Below are 16,351 nucleotides of genomic sequence, written 5' to 3'. Positions count from 1 at the left end.
TCTTACACATTGAACCTTTAAATATTTCTGCAAAATTAACTTTAACGTTTATTTGATTTCACTTGAAATGCTTGTTTGCAGTATTAAATATAAATATCTTTATGTATATGTTTATACATATGTATTTATAAAATGATTTAAATACCAATGTGTCTTGGAGAACTTACAGCGATCCTGGACAGAGAGGCCTTCACTGAGCTCCATTTGTCCTTCCTCCGGTCGATGATAATAATGAAGCCGATACTGGCAGCATCCAGGCTGGAGACAGAAGGTAAAAAGACAAGTAACTGGACTGCTGCTTTGTGCATGTCTGTGTCTGTGTGGGCCGTGCCAATCAACTTCTCTAAAACTGCTTACTTTGCTTACTGATCCTGAACAGGCAGAGTTCAGGCAGGTTTACATTTGAAGTATTCCTAAATGATTGATCTTAATTAAAACACATTATAAAAAACACACAGAATGTTTGCAGTCAGGTAGTTTTTTAGTCTAGAAAAAAAAGAAGAGAGGTGCTTAATAGGGGCCCAGCTGCTCATTTTCAGCCAGGGCACTATATCAGGTTAATCTGGCCATGCCACTTGAATGCAATACATCTTGATACTATATGACTTAGTTATGACACTGTTAAACTGTAATCATTAGAAATGACCCCATCCTTGTAAATGTAAAATAAATGATCACATCGTGAGCTAGATGCCATGTTCATCCATTAGAGCAAATTACATCAAAAGCTCTAATGGTGCTGTCTGGGAGGTTAAATGGAGTTCTTGCACAAAGTCTTTCATTGGTGTCCAAGGAGCAAAAGTGAGGCATTCTTTTGTTAATGGATAACTTGAAGAATGAAGGCCGTTTCACACCTTTTTTTTCCCAAACTGTTGTTTTTGTTACGTCAATATTACGTAGCACAAAAACAACATAATTTCTTACGTAATAAAGGCATCAACCAATCATGGAAGAGGTGGATTTGCTGTACTGTATCATGCAGTGTGCATACTATTAGGAAACATACTACTTCGTCATAACATTGTGTCTTAAACTTTGACTCTCTTGCTCATAAATCTGCTGCTTAAAAGGATTGTGGGTCGGAATAGCCAGAAAAGCATGCAGGCTTGCATGCTGCAAAGTGCGAACATGCATGTGTAGAACATGCTGGTGTTTTTGGGGTACAGCATTAGACATATGTGATTGATTGATGACAAATATTTATACCTATGTATTGGGACAAATTTAATACTATGGTAGTATGGGTGTTTGAACACACCATTTATTATTCCTTTCAAAATCGACAAAGGCAGCTCATAACAGATCAACTCCTTACCTTTCACAATAAAAGCCCTAAACATATGATATGTTATGTTATACGTGTTGTTTATTTGTCATATCCCCAGTGTGTAAAAGGCTTGGGTGGATAGATTTATGTGTATGAGAGTGTGCGTACCTGGGTATGCTGGTCAAATAAGTAACAACATTGAGGAAGTCTTCCTCTGGCACTTCGCTGAAGCTTGAGTACTCCGGGAAGATTATAATGGGGGCGCCATCTTTCCCTCGCCCTCCTGCAACACAAAAACACCAGACACAACATTTACTATTCTTCCTTCAAGCATAATCACATCCTCACGTATCAGCTTCTTCCAGCTCTCCATTCAAGCTTTATGATGCTATATGTTTATGATAGATGTCTTGTCGTACATCATTCTATACACATTTACCATCATTTCGGTTTGATTCCAATCTATGGTATTGTTTGAAACTAGAATTTTGTGTAAATGTATTTGCTGCACAGCATGAGTTTGTTCTTATTGTCCTGTCAATGGGACAGTGGGGTAGAGGATGTTGAACACTGGAGAAAATGTATCCCAGGAAGTCAACACATTTTTACCATTTTTCTAAAACTTTTATTCAACAACTGTGTACTTATACTACTGTTACTCTATATTATTATATTTAATTGTGTACTCACCACTTTACTTTCTTGTTCTTCTGCTGTAACAACCTACATTTCCCCATCGTGGGACTAATAAAGGATTTCTGATTCTGATTCTGAATATCTGTGAAATATATTTGGCATGAATATAATGTATCACATTTCTTGTCTGTTTTGCCGTAAGAAGGAACAACTTAAGACATAGACTATAATCAACTTAGTCATGGGAAATCCTCAAAAGATTTCAAGATACAAACGTACCCATCTAACTCTTCTGCCTCTACAAAACAGGCACAAGATGGCAACCTTGAGTTAAAAATCTTACTTGTGGAGAGAACACTAATGATGTGTGTAATTTGAGAAATTACCAACATGTGAAATGTACTAATGTCATATAGCAAGGTGTCTAGAATATAGCACACACACACACACACACACACACACACACACACACACAGACACACACACACACACACACACACACACCAGGGCTTTAATTTGCCTCAGCAGAAGAGGGAACACATCTTTATGCGATGCAAGTTAGTATTAGCTGATTAAATAAGCAATAGTCTGCCCCCTTTTGCCTTGTTCATTTGCCCTGTGTCAAAATCTAGTTTTGACCCTATGAATCGAATTACCACAAATTAATGTACACGCAGAACCCCTGGAGTCTCTGCTTTCAGGATGCACAACAGACACATATTTAAAGCTGTACAAATCAATAATATTATATGAACAATGACCAAGTGTGATGCCAAATATGTTGGCCAGAACAGAGCTGAAAGGAGAGGTAATATGAATGCTAATCCTGCTCTGTGTCTGATATGTTCATAGTAATAAAATGTATTTCCTGGGTTGAGTAAACATGCAAATAAAACATATTCATCCCAACAGGGGAAGCCAAAACATTTCTCTGTGCACAGATTCTCATGATATAGGATACTCAAGCATAACAAAGCATAACGTTTAAAACACATACAGCACTGCCTCAATATGTGGCGTAGTTCACTCAAGCTGTGGTTGTGACTGTTAGTGTCTAGCCACAGATGATTTATCGTACAAATAGAGCACTTATGTTCACAGAGCCATTTTTTTTACCCTCTTTTTGTTTCCCCAACATAATACAGATTACATGGCATTTTAACAGATAAACCACATACTTAGTATTACATGTGATTCTTCCCCCGAGTCTTAGTTTTTCTTTATGTAATTGATTGCCCGTGTTGCAACTCTGTGTCTGCACTTAATAACACAAAAGGTCATTCAACCTACAGTATATTCAGTACATGAAAGCTTTTACTTTGGCTGTCAAGTCTGGGAGTAAAAAAAAAAAACTCAATACATGGTCTTTGTATTTGGCAAAGTGAGAGCCACCATAACTGAACAGAGCTCCACCTGCAGACACTCCATCAATAGAAATCATCAGAAAATCCAAGAAATAGACATCACATTGTTGTCATACTGTGTGACTGACAAGAGGCAAACTGCTTCACCACTGTAGGTGAAGAATGCTTCCAGTTCACATGTGACAAAATTGTATATAAAGAAAAAAGACCAAAATATCCAACCAAAAATAACAATCCACTTTCTACTGAGAAGGCACTGAAACTATAGACACACGCATGTGGTGAAAGCAATAAGCTGGCTGTTGTGAGAGGACCGAGAGAAGGAATGACAAACATCCCTGGAGAACCACACAGGCTGCTGCTCCGCAACACATCTGGAAAGTCTGAGGGAACCCAGACTGAATGCTGGGGTGACAGAAGCAATACATTAAAAATATAATGTGACTTTCCACCAGCTTGATTGCAGTGAATAGCTAAGCTTCCCAATAAAAAACATCCATGATAAAAGAAAATGGAAGTTGAACTTAGTGAAAGGTGCTTTAATATTCTTAAATACCACATACATCTTTCTTTTGCCGAGATGTATGTAGATACATGCCCCCATATTGGATTCAACATGTCATGTCCTCATAGCACTCCATTACATTTCCTCTTGTTTCCATCTATGGAGTGAAATTGATGTAGAGGAGAGACGAGTGAGATACAGAATGCTGCAACAAACAGCACGACCAGGAGATGATTACGTTTTTGGCACCTCACGCTACACACTAGGGAAGAGCAGGGTCTGTTCTAATATGCAGTATAGACTAGGGGAGGATAGGGTCTTAGTACTGTACAGTACAGTAATAAAGAGTAAAGCCTTAGTGGAACTGTTTAATAACATGCAGTAGACACTAAAATAGAGTGACTTCCCTGTAAAATTCCCCAAATAGTATGAGAGTGAGGTGTGTGGTAACATTCCTTTAAAATGTCTGTGTGATGTGGCTGGTGTGTTCTTTAAGGGCAACTTCACACATTGTAAACAAAAAGATCATTCTACTATAGTCAAAAAGATTACTGAAGTCTGAGGAGAAGAACAAGAAGAAGAATCAATTTGTTCCTGGGCTTGGAAACGCCACGTTTTTTACAGAAAGCCTGCATTACAAGTTTGAGATGGAAGTTTAAAAGACATTTACCATTTACGGTAAGGGACCTGGATAATGGATAGGGGGGCGCTGGCCAAAAAAGGTTGAGAACCACTGCCTTAGGTCAACAAGTGTTAGTAGTAGAGAGGAGGACTTTTAAGAGTTTAAGAGTTTCTTTAGGAGAAAATGGTAAAGACAAAGAGGTAGGAGAAATGTTCTGGAAATGCTAAATGACAGTGAGCTAATGAAATGCTACAGATCAGATGGTGAAAGGCTAATGTTTGGGGGCGATCTCACTGGAGATGTGCTCACAGCTCCCACCCAACGCAATGATGCTACAAAGCCAGAAATGTAATTGATCACAACAGAACGATATTTGGGAAAAATGTAACTGACCAACAGTCACAGAATTTGATGAAAACTGTGTCATTTCCTCGATTAAAATCAAATAGGTCTATAATTAAAATGATCAGCAACCAATCACAACTTTTTAACAGACTGTGTCATACCTAGCAGCAGGGTCAGACACACCTCCTCACTAAGGTAAAGGTTTCTGTCCCTTCATGGTCACAGTTGCTCTGAGATGTTTCTTAAATCCATCCTAAGCTCATCTAAGGACTCATTGCTAGAATATTTTTAGGCTAAATTAGGAGCTCTCTGGGAGTATACTCAGATTTGAATGCATTAAAAATAAAAGAGGATGAGCTGAAACTGATTTGCACATTTTTGATTTATAGCCCCATTCATTCAAATGTGTTTTTATTTCTGTTTTCTTTAATAGAGGGAAAACACAGGCTGCAGGTTATCACCCGAAGCAATTTAGAAAAGTTAATGTTGCATTACAATTTGATTTAAACACATTTATAAATATATTTTATATATATATATTTTAAACAAAGATCAATATATTTTTCAGATTTGAGATTTCATATTCATAAAGCTTTCTAGTACAAAAGGTTGCTCCGAGTGACGAAATCCTAAGAAGATTCCAAGAATTCTGACATTTTCTAAGACTAGATTTTACTGTCCAGTCTATACCCATTATCACTAAGAGTGCATTTTCAACAAATCACACAAAAATAATTTGTCTTACTTGGCAATGGGGACGATCTACACCTCCTCACTAATGTCAAACTTCCTGAGTTGCTCTGAGATGTTTTTTAATCCTAAATAGGAATCTTTGTTAGATTTTCTAGACTACGTTAGGAGCTCTCTGAGAGTGTTCTCAGAATGTTTGTGCCCCACATATATCACACAATAAAGCACTAACATCGGCACTTTGCATATAACATCTTGTTTTACTGACTATTATGGTTTGACTACCAATAATAATGTTTCCCAGCCCTCCATTTAAATACACAACCTCCGGGACAGAGGGACAGGTGAGTCTTGTTCCCTACCTGAGAGCAAGGCAAACTGGCGATGGAGCTGCTCTATGATGTCCACAGCCAGCAGGGGCCTGATCTCCTGCTGCATGATCTCATCTGTAAGGAGAGACACTGATCAGGTAAAGCCAAACACACATGCACAGAGAGGGAGACTCATCCTCCCCCTGCCAAAGAATATAACACAGCGCAAACTAAAAAGAAAGCACCTGGGGCGTAAAAAAATTCAAAGAATATAAATAATACAGTCAGAGAGAAAAAATAGAGACTAGAAGGCCAGGGTGACAGCTACAGATAAAATTGTAAGCTCTCACATACGTACATAAGTTAAAGAGACTCAGAATGTTGACATGTATACTTTTCTCTTCTGTTTTCTTCAGATTACTTTTTAGTTATTTCCAAAATGAATTCATCATTTTGGTTCCCCTGCAGCCTGGAACTCTAAAGGCAGGGTACAGTGAACAAAACGTTCTCTGTCACTGAGAATAAAGACATGCATTAACACTGACTGTACTTTATTGCTCGAAAACATGCTTCGCTAGGTTGTGTGCTGGTGGGGGTGGGGACAGACCGAAGGAGAGCACAATGGGTGGTAGTGAGTCTGGCTTTTAATGGAGGCAATATCAATGTAGCTCTGTTCTAAGTATCTGAGTCTGCTGACATACCAAGTATATCAGAAATACAGCTTCCACTAGAGCCTGAAGAACGGACATTTGTGGCAACTCTGCAATTAATATTTCATTTCCAAAAATGTGTTCTTATTCATTTACAACTCTAGTCCTAAATGTAGTATTTACATTATTTACACCCCAGTGGTAAATTCTCAAAGTAAATTTGAAGCAAATTGGGAAAACCATGCACAAAACACTGTGTACGAGAGAGAGATGGGATCTAAGAAATGGTGGTGGGATCCTCACAGTATAGATATTGAGCTATTAGACTCAATTTCCCATGATCCTTTCAATCAAGACCCTCCTTCACTTTCTGCCACCAGATATCACCTTTTCACACATAGGTGTGAAAACTCAGCTGATAAAACCTAAACACATCCATATGTTCTTTCTCTTTCTTCTGCAGCTCTTCTCTCAACGGACCCTCCCGGTGCCACCACGGTTCCCAGTGGCTTCGGCCCTGCGGAAAGCACGTCACCGCAGCCCGCAGTATGGGTAGGCTCTCTGATCACTGAACTCTTTCTTTAATGGCAGAGGACGCGAGTGCCTGTCCAAAGTAAACAAGTTTAGTCCATGCAGCAGTTCTCCACAGCACACTAGCCTTCCCAATAGGAGCAACAAGTAGTTAGCAAGAAGCAAACTGTATTCTGCAAGATAACAAACTGAGCGACCAGTTCTCTCCGTCCTGCACACAGATTAACAAGCTGAAACAGCACAAAGACACAACGACTCGACCGGCAACAGATGAAGCTTTCCTTCATCTCAACAGATTCGCCAGCTAAGCTAACAGCTAAGTAGCCTTTGTATTCATGAACTGAACCTCCACTGGACATAGTATATTATTTAGTCTACATTAACTTTACACGGCTAAGTAGTCAAAGAACTGCTACAGTGTTGTAAATGTTTGTACGTGTGTTGATTTGTTTTTTATTCACTGAACTGTATTGTGTAATCTGTTATATTGAGCTAATGGGTAACATTAGGTTGTTTCACCAGGTGATGTGTTAGTATTGTACACACAGACAGAGGCACATGCACACAAACCATCTTCTGAAGCCGGCACCATTATCAAACAGTTAGGATCTCACAATAATTTATGAATTTGCCTTTTATCATAGTGACAAACACAGAGATAAGGACTCAAAGCTCCCGCCTCATATGTCCCCTTTGTTCTACACACGTATGTGCACGAGCACGTTAAGACGGCCGCTCACATTTTTTTTGAGAAATCCATCAACTTTTACTAGTTATTGCTATGGCCATTTTGTTTATAGTTATTAATTTAAATATTAATCAGATATCCTTATTTATTGTCTATATTTTATGAGACTATATTAACTGGTTATCATTTTCCTCTGACTCAGCTTCTGATGGAGGTGGTGTCCCTAGTGAGGAAACTTGGTGTAAATTATGTCATACTAATCGATATAATTAACAATTATATTAAATATAATAATTATTAATCCCTTCTGAAAACCATGTTAATGTATTTTTGAGCTAATGCACCTACTTCACTGTAGTGCCAGTTATTAGCAACCCCTATGTATTAATAATGCCTGAATATTAATAGTTTTAATACCATTAATTATCATTAGAAAACCAGTCAGTATCTGGTGTGACCACCGTTTGCCTCACGCAGTGCAACACATCTCTTTCACATAGAGTTGTCCAGGTTGTTGGTTGTGGCCTATGGAATGTTGGTCCACTCCTCTTCAATGGCTGTGAAGTTGCTGGATATTGGCAGGAACTGGAACACGCTGTCGTATACGCCGATCCAGAGCATCCCAAACATGCTCAATATTGGCAAGAACTGGGATGTGTTCAGCTTCCAGGACTTGTGTACAGATCCTTGCAACATCATCATGCTGCAACATGAGGTGATGGTGGTTGATGAATGGCACAACAATGGGCCTCAAGATCTCTAAAACTGCACATTTTAGAGAGTCCTTTCATTGTGACAAGGATAGCACAAGCCTAAGGATAAGGCTATATTGATGTAATAATAATGCTGTCTAATCAGCATCTTGATGTACCACACCTGTAAGGTGGATGGATTATCTCTGCAAAGGAGAAGTGCTCACTAACACATTTAAACACATTTGTGAACAATATTTGAGAGAAATAGGCCTTTTGTGTACATAGAAAAAGTCTTAGAGCTTTGATTTCAGCTCATGAAAACTGGGAGTAAAAACAAAATTGTTGCGTTTATATTCTTGGTCAGTGTTTATTGAGCAGCTACTCCTGTTCAGTATAACTACAAACTCAAACTCTGCTGCATTTGCTAGTATAGTGCGGTTTGTTTGGGCTGATGTGAAAGCTGTCAATCAAACTCTGGTGTGGCCTAAAGAACCAGACCCCAGATGGATTGAAAAGGAGGGTCTCTGTCCACTTTCAAGAGGACTCTAGTGGGGTTCAGTTGTGATCTGAAAGCAAACCGACCACCCACAGGATTATTTGATACGGGATCAAAGCTAAACTACTGTTAAATCCATTTGCTGATTGTGAACCAATCTGATCCTAAGCAATCACTTTGTCATATTCATAACATGCAGTCAATTTACAGTCTAACAACACTGATAATGCTGAGAATCAGTTATTTCATTGTGAGCTCTTTGTGACACCTGATAACATAAATGTACACATAAGAATGAAATATGCTGACTGATGGGATACCAGGCTCAAAGGCGATCAGTCACTTGACTGAAAATGGCTCTCCGAGTGTGAAAGCAATTATGATGGTGTCATTAAAATAAAATAAGCCTTGGGAAAGTTTTACAATTATAGAACCCCCATTGATTAAAAATTCACAATGTTCAAAGTGTCCTGTTTTACAGATGCCTCTTTTAAAATTGTGATTTATGGGGGAAATATTTTTTGGGCCACAGCGGATTTCTTTATATCATACGATGGTCACTGGGACAAACTGGCAGCAAGGCTGAGTGGCAGCCCTCAAGCAGTTAGATTTCCTCAACTACCACAACTGTCAACTTCATGTTTACACCTTTTAGTTTATTTGTAAAAAGCCAGTGTGAACATTATATTACAGGTCATTCAGCAGACACTCTTATCCAGAGAGACTTACAGTGAACTAACTACAGCAGGAGTGGCCAACCAGTCAGAGGTTAAGAACCAAAAATGTTACTATGTTACTGCAAAGAGCCACATCATACACACAGTCACAGATGCGCACCCCCCCCCCCCCTTCTCTCTTTTGTTCTCAGCCTTTCTCTGTGCTCCCTCACTCTCTTCCTCCCCTCTCTCTCTCACACAGACAAAATTAAAATCTAAAACTTTATACACACACACGCACACACACGCACACGCACACACACACACACACACACACACACACACACACACACACACACACACACACACACACATACTCAAAGACCCTCCCTCCCAAAGACACACACACCCTCACACAAACAGACACACATAGCGCTGCTCAGACAGATATATTGTAAATGTCACACACCATAATATTGACAGAAATTGAATTAAACCTCTCCTACCAGTATTCAGAGGTCAGTTATTATCAACAATGAACATTGTGTGCACTCTCACACACAAACTCTCAGTAAAAAAAATGTGAAAAAGTTGCTTCTTTAAATCTGCAAATGCAAATCTGGCTTGTATTCCGTTGTGGTCACTCGAAGCAAATATTTCACATGTGTGTCAGTCAGAACAGATCGAGACGTATGTTGACCCAAACATTGATAGTAGCTTGAGTGCAGCCCGATATTTTTACATTGGCACAGTTTTCCAGAACTGAAGGGTCCCCTCCCTCAGAACAGTTTTCAGTCGGTCTTCCTCAGAAAGTTCAATCATCTCCAACTGGGCCACCGTCTCGTGCGTGACTAGCGCATACCTGTCAACCCTCCCGTTTTTTCTCCCGTTTAAATATTTTCCAGTAATTATCCCGTATTTTTAACCTTTCAGAAAAAAAAATAGGCCTAATTAAAAAAAGTGTAAAGTGGCCTCCGGTAAAGCAGATGGTAGTATTATGTTTAACTTTAGCTGAAAACACACAGCCGCGAGTAAACACACAGAAGAAGAAAACAGGAGCAATAATAGACAGAATCGGAGTTTCGGGCTTCCGGTGGAAACGCAATGCATGCTGGTGTGGTAAGCCTAGAAAAGTGAGCACTAACTCTACAAGGGCCGCCATATTGGATTTATTCTCTACGTGTTCTACGTTTACATTGTATTTAGCTTATTCTTCAAGCGTGTTTACATTGTGTTTGGCTAGTTTTTAGTGTGTAAGCATCGCTCTTCTAGTTATGGTGTTTGGACACCGACATTGTGTGGTGACAGGATGTTCAAACAGTGGGAGAAAGATAAATAAATGGGCAGAATCTCATTGTGAGCTTCACGATTGCAAAAATTGCGACTGCAAGCCCCCGTTCGAACTATTTCCATTTCCAACAGCACTAAAGAACAATGATAGAAGGCTAGCATGGACCAAAGCTGTAAAGAGACAGGATTACAATGGGAAGTCTTGGGAGCCCAAGAAATCTTGGCGGATTTGCCAGTGAGCATGTCATGCAAGGAAAACCAACAAATTAATTCCCTGATCCTGAACTCGACCTGGGGTATGTAATCTATCTACTTGATTTATATATTGACAAATGTACTTTCTATATATTGAGTTTTATAATAATTAACAAACACAAGTTAGGAATAGCTTACCCTGCAACACAACTGCAATAAGCACTTATGATATTGCCAGTTTTCTTGACTGCGCAGATCCATGGCGAATGTGGCGTATGGGAAATTTTCATTGAATGAGAATATTTTGCTTTCAAAAAGCAATACTCAGAATCTGCGAGAGGATTGAAAGATATTTGTTTCAACCAGCCAGAGTCAAACAGTCCAAATGCTTTGCCTTCTTTGTATTCGTTCAAAGTTCGTTTATGAAACTCGACATCGTTCCCTGCGTGGTCAGACATTAAAAATAATGTCATATCGCTGAGGTATATCGGCGGCCAAGAAGTCATGCTGTTGTTTTCATTGACCCAGCCATCCTGCAATGTCAAGGGATCAGGCACTGAAACGCCACTCAGAATAACCAAAAGCTTAGTCTTTTCTTTTTCTGTGATTGAAAGTCTTTCGTTAGCTGTTGGTTGCTCCTCAATTCCCATCTCTGATGCAGCAAACACCCTGGCAATAAGCTCCAGTTTTGTTCCTGAAACCTTTAAATTCCGCTTGCGGCAAAATACTTTCAAAGCTTCGACTTTCCACATCTGAACCTCATCATAAGAAAGGAGTTCAGAACTCATTGTAGGGTAGTAGGTTTGTTTACAAATCAAACCCCAAAAGTAAAAATGCGGGGGACATGTCTCCCGTTACTGTTACTCTGACATCGAAAGGAAGTACTCGTCGGGGGAAACAAAAGCCACACAAATAAATTGATGATAATAACTCATCAAATAAAATACATAAATCTTATAAACATGTCTGTACAAGTAATACATACTTTAAATAAACATGTATTTCCTGAATGTATATTCCCGTCGCTTATGTGTTTACGTTTACATTGGTGGCTGAGAGCTGTTAAGATATGGGCAGAGTCCGGCAAAAAAATTCCCTTATTTTGAAATTCCAATGTTGACAGGTATGGACCAGCGGGGCTTTCAAACAGTCCGTCTCAGCAATAAAAGGGTCGACGAGGAACGTAATCTGTGACCTTTTCAGCTGTAGATCATGGAACCGGGTCGCAAAGTTTTCGTGCAGGGTTTCAACCAATGTTGCATTTCGGGGGGAAATGCGCTAATTCTCCCTTTTGAAGAAGTGTCTTAAACAGTTTCAGTTTGTTAACACATGCAAATACACTTTGCACTAGGTCAGGCAGCATTTTTATATGAATATGAACTCTCCCACTCTAATAAAACGTCCTATTTTCGCTTAGCTGTGCATTTGTGCCCTGCCATTTTAGGATCGAACTCAGATGGTTAGATAGTGTTTACTCAACGATAGGTTTTTCCCCCTTCGAAGGTGATTGGTTCACTGCATCGCAAGCATTTTTGTGATTGGCTCTTGGGCCACATCAAAATTAGACGCACTGTCATGCTCTCATACACATACACACACTCACAAATAAAATTCGATATGAACTGAAGAGCCAGGCATGAAACTGGGCAAAGAGCCGCATGCGGCTCAAGAGCCGTAGGTTGGCCACCCCTGAACTACAGGGACAGTCTCCCTGGAGCAGCTCAGGGTTAAGTACAATGGGTACAATGGTGGCAGTTCTGGTATTGAACTCACAACCTTCTGGTGTTGTGTTTGGAAGCTGAACCACTAGACCAGACATGAACAAGAACTGTGCAAGAACTGAAATGCAACAAGGTGTATTTGTTTTCCTTGGTCTGGGACAAATATACCAAACTAGAGGTATGAAAGCATGCTTAGAGACAGAGCTCATAATTACTGTTTTTTTTATTTATTTAAATGTCAAACTGTCAGTTGACAGGTAATGACACAAGCACAACATAGTACATACGGTTTACCTACAGTAAGAACCACTGAAACACCAGTTATACTGGAGGTGGATTTTGGAAGGTAGTTCAAGGACTCTGGTCCCACGTGACTGAGCTGTAACACACACCGAGGATTCTCTGCCAAGTTGTCAGGTGTCTAAACTCCATGTTCCTATGGCAACACACCGATGGTGCCAACAAATGCACCTTAGTTTTCAGCTGCTCTAAATTTAAAAGGATTAAGCAGCATGCGCTCACACACTGTCACTGCTGCTGCTGGTGGTCAGACACTATATATGCAATTATTACTTATTGTAAGTTGCTACCACAACACAAAATCATTCAAGGAAGCCGTTTATTTATATTCTGGGTTGCTGTAGTGTTGTTTATTCCTCTTTATTTTTTTGCTCTGTAGTTGTAGTTGTATAATGGAGTGGAGGTAAGGGGACATTATGTCCTATTTCATCCCCCACAATAAAAATGAGAAAGATGAGTCAGATATTGAGACAGAGCCAGACAGCCAGGTGTGAAGAGAGCTGATGAGAAGCAGCAGTAGTGGAACGCCACAGGACTTGTTAGTTTGAGAGACAGGTTTTCAAAGTGAGGGCATATAACAGGAAGGAGACGTACATAAAGATCCCAAGAGTGAGGCTGAGGGGGACATGCAAAAGGACAGAGACAGACAGAGGATACATGTGCATCCACAAGCAAAGCACTATCAGCTTTGTGATGTTGAAAAGAAATGTGCCTGCTTCTAAAGTGGCCATGTGATTGAGATTAATTTAATTCTTCCCCATGTCATTGATACTGGATATCAATAACATTGGTGTTTTTTGATTGCTGTAGTATGTGTGTCTTTATCTGTCTTTCTTGACAGAAATCAGCACTTGTAAGGAAAACACAACCAAACGTGACACTCAACTGTTCTAACTGTCATACTGTAGCCCTCTTTATAGCACAGGCACAATGTTTGACTCACCACCACCAAAAACCGTAACAGGCCAAATAAGTGATTAGAAACTGTACGCCCCTCTAAAACAACAACTGGCCCCAGCCTGCCCTCCCAGCTAAATTGGACTTGAAATACCATTTGAGTGATCAGCTGATTAGCCAAGACACACAAGTGAGGCTGTCCCTGTTTGTATGGATGGTTTTAGTATCATTAACATACTGGTTACATGATTCAGATATTAGGCACCATAATTTGAATTGGAAGGCTAGTAATCAGCAAAAGGCTAACACTAGGTTAATAAAAAATATCTGCACCATGCAATCTGAATGTTAAAAAAAAAACATGTGATATTCTTTTCTTATTTTATCTTATACTCATTGTTTGGAAAATTAACATTGTTATTGATAGTTATTGATATTTGACCTCAATAACTTCACGAGCCATAAACTATAGCAGCACATAGCAAGTCCCAGTTATGTCAGGATGTGTCAATTTAACTTGTATTGTCCCCAGTGAAACAATTATTGTGCAACTCATTGTGTTTTCTGTGTATTTGTATTTGTTGTGTTTCTATATTTGGTTGTTGTTATGCTAATGAAGAGGTTTTCTTTATTTACTTCTGTTTTGTCTACTTCCATGTGTTTTCTAAAGTTGCAGTGCGTTGATCTGTCAAAGCCACAGCAGTCTGTTTGCCCCAAACCACAAATGGACCGATTTTCTAAATCATTAGCTGTAAGCTTGCTGGCAAATAACACTCACTGGCGTTGTGTGTATGGAGTGTGTCAGTGCTAAATGTCTCAAAACTAAGGAACACCAGTTCACCACTCCTTTTCCTCCAGTCTCTCTCCCTTCTGGTCCCGGTTCTGTACGTTTTAAGATCCATAAAGCCCTTCACGAGCGCAAACCTTTTCTGAAATCATTCCTGTTTTCCCATTGACTTTGTATACAATTGCACACGTTTTAAATGTTGCTTCCTGTCCTATGTGAACATCTTCTTAACGTTGGTGCAGCGGTCCAGGTATACACACTGTATACTCTGAGCTCCTTCTCTTATATGTTTGCATTGAGCTTATAATTTTCAGTAACAATATGTTTGCTGAAATGCTCAAATCAAGCCTATCCTACTACACTTCTGGTGACTTCATAGTGAGTGTATTACCACCATTGAAGAAACATTAATGTTTAATTACCAAAAGCCCTGAATATTAGGTTGCGTTTCCCCAAAGAAGTTCCTGGTCATTTTAGACCTGGGACTACTTTTCAAGGAACTAGAAGGTTCCTTCAGCCCATTTAGAGGTTAGCATAAAACCAACATACAGTAGCTACCCCACCCCCGCCACATTCCAGACACTGATCCTGAGGCTGAGTACCAGAAATGCTACTTTACTTGATATAACTGAAACACAATGATAATAGTATGAGCTCCATGTTCTACCTCTATTATTATTTGGCTTTGTTATGAAATTACTTTAAAGGAGCCAGAAATATGCATTTTAAAACCAAGTAGATTTTTATCCTTTATTTAACCAGGTTTGTCCCATTGAGATCAAAGATCTCTTTTACGAGGGAGACCTGGCCAAGAACAGCAGAAACACAGTTTCAATGATTCACATACTGATTCACATTAACATGATCAGATGAAACATTTGCATACATCCTGGACTCAATAGATTTCACCATAGTTTTAAAATCGTTCAGGGTTACTATGTTTTAATGTTTTAATGTTTATCAGTCTGTCAATAGTTCCATTCAGTAGGAGCAGAAAATCTAAAAGCTTTCGTTTTCAATTGAGTTCTGACTTTGTGGACAACAAAATGCAAGATAATAGTTTTCATAACTTCAAATGCCTTGGGTATAGCCTGTGTTAGGACTAAACTAAGATTCCATCATCAGCCATTTATGAGCAGAAGTAAGTTGTTTTTAAAATAAATCACATAACCAGCAGACTAACGGAAAAGATGAAACCAGGCAGGCAACACATAAATGTGTGTGTTCTTCCCCGTCTGCTGTGGTGTCTAATCACAGCCCATGAAAACAAGACAGTGTGTGTATATATTATACAATACATGAACATTTAACTTCTAACATGAACTTTTTAATTGGTTTTGAGAGAGTGAGTCAGAAAGAGACACTGAATGAATAAAAAAGTGAGTCCAGTGTGTGTGTGTGTGTGTGTGTGTGTGTGTGTGTGTGTGTGTGTGTGTGTGTGTGTGTGTGTGTGTGTGTGTGTGTGTGTGTGTGTGAACATTACCTATAACATGTTTGACACTCTTCATCTTAACGTCTTCTTCGCAAACATACATAGGAATAAGTGTAAACTTTTCCAGAAAAAGCTGTAATCCCATAAAATAACAGTAACCTCATGGTATCCGAAAACAGTGAAGACAATACAACATCCATCAGCAGCCCTGCTCTGTCAACAGCAGCTGCTTCTTCATCACCATCCTCATCATCAACTCAGGCTGTTCCAGAC

The 16,351-nt window shown here is 39.3% G+C and overlaps 1 protein-coding gene across 2 annotated transcripts in view; it reads right to left on the bottom strand.

Annotated features, from left to right (window-relative positions):
• Nucleotides 1-16,351, bottom strand: part of mcf2l2 (MCF.2 cell line derived transforming sequence-like 2) — a 115,656-nt gene that overhangs the window by 77,682 nt on the left and 21,623 nt on the right. Inside the window, exons 1-4 of one of the 2 annotated variants that reach the window (XM_029430459.1) lie at nt 16,130-16,260; nt 5,792-5,875; nt 1,436-1,550; nt 168-258 (exon numbers count right to left, since the gene is read on the bottom strand). In XM_029430459.1, the coding sequence (XP_029286319.1) occupies nt 168-258; nt 1,436-1,550; nt 5,792-5,875; nt 16,130-16,223 (384 nt within the window). In that variant the 5' untranslated portion in view covers nt 16,224-16,260. Of the gene's footprint in view, nt 1-167; nt 259-1,435; nt 1,551-5,791; nt 5,876-16,129; nt 16,261-16,351 lie in introns of those variants that run through there. The other variant, XM_029430460.1, reaches the window with a different exon arrangement.

This window comes from Cottoperca gobio, chromosome 4 (assembly GCF_900634415.1).
Source record: "Cottoperca gobio chromosome 4, fCotGob3.1, whole genome shotgun sequence".
Lineage (NCBI taxonomy): Eukaryota > Metazoa > Chordata > Actinopteri > Perciformes > Bovichtidae > Cottoperca > Cottoperca gobio.
Note: the sequence above shows the minus strand (reverse complement) of the source record. Positions and strands in the feature narration are given on the sequence as shown.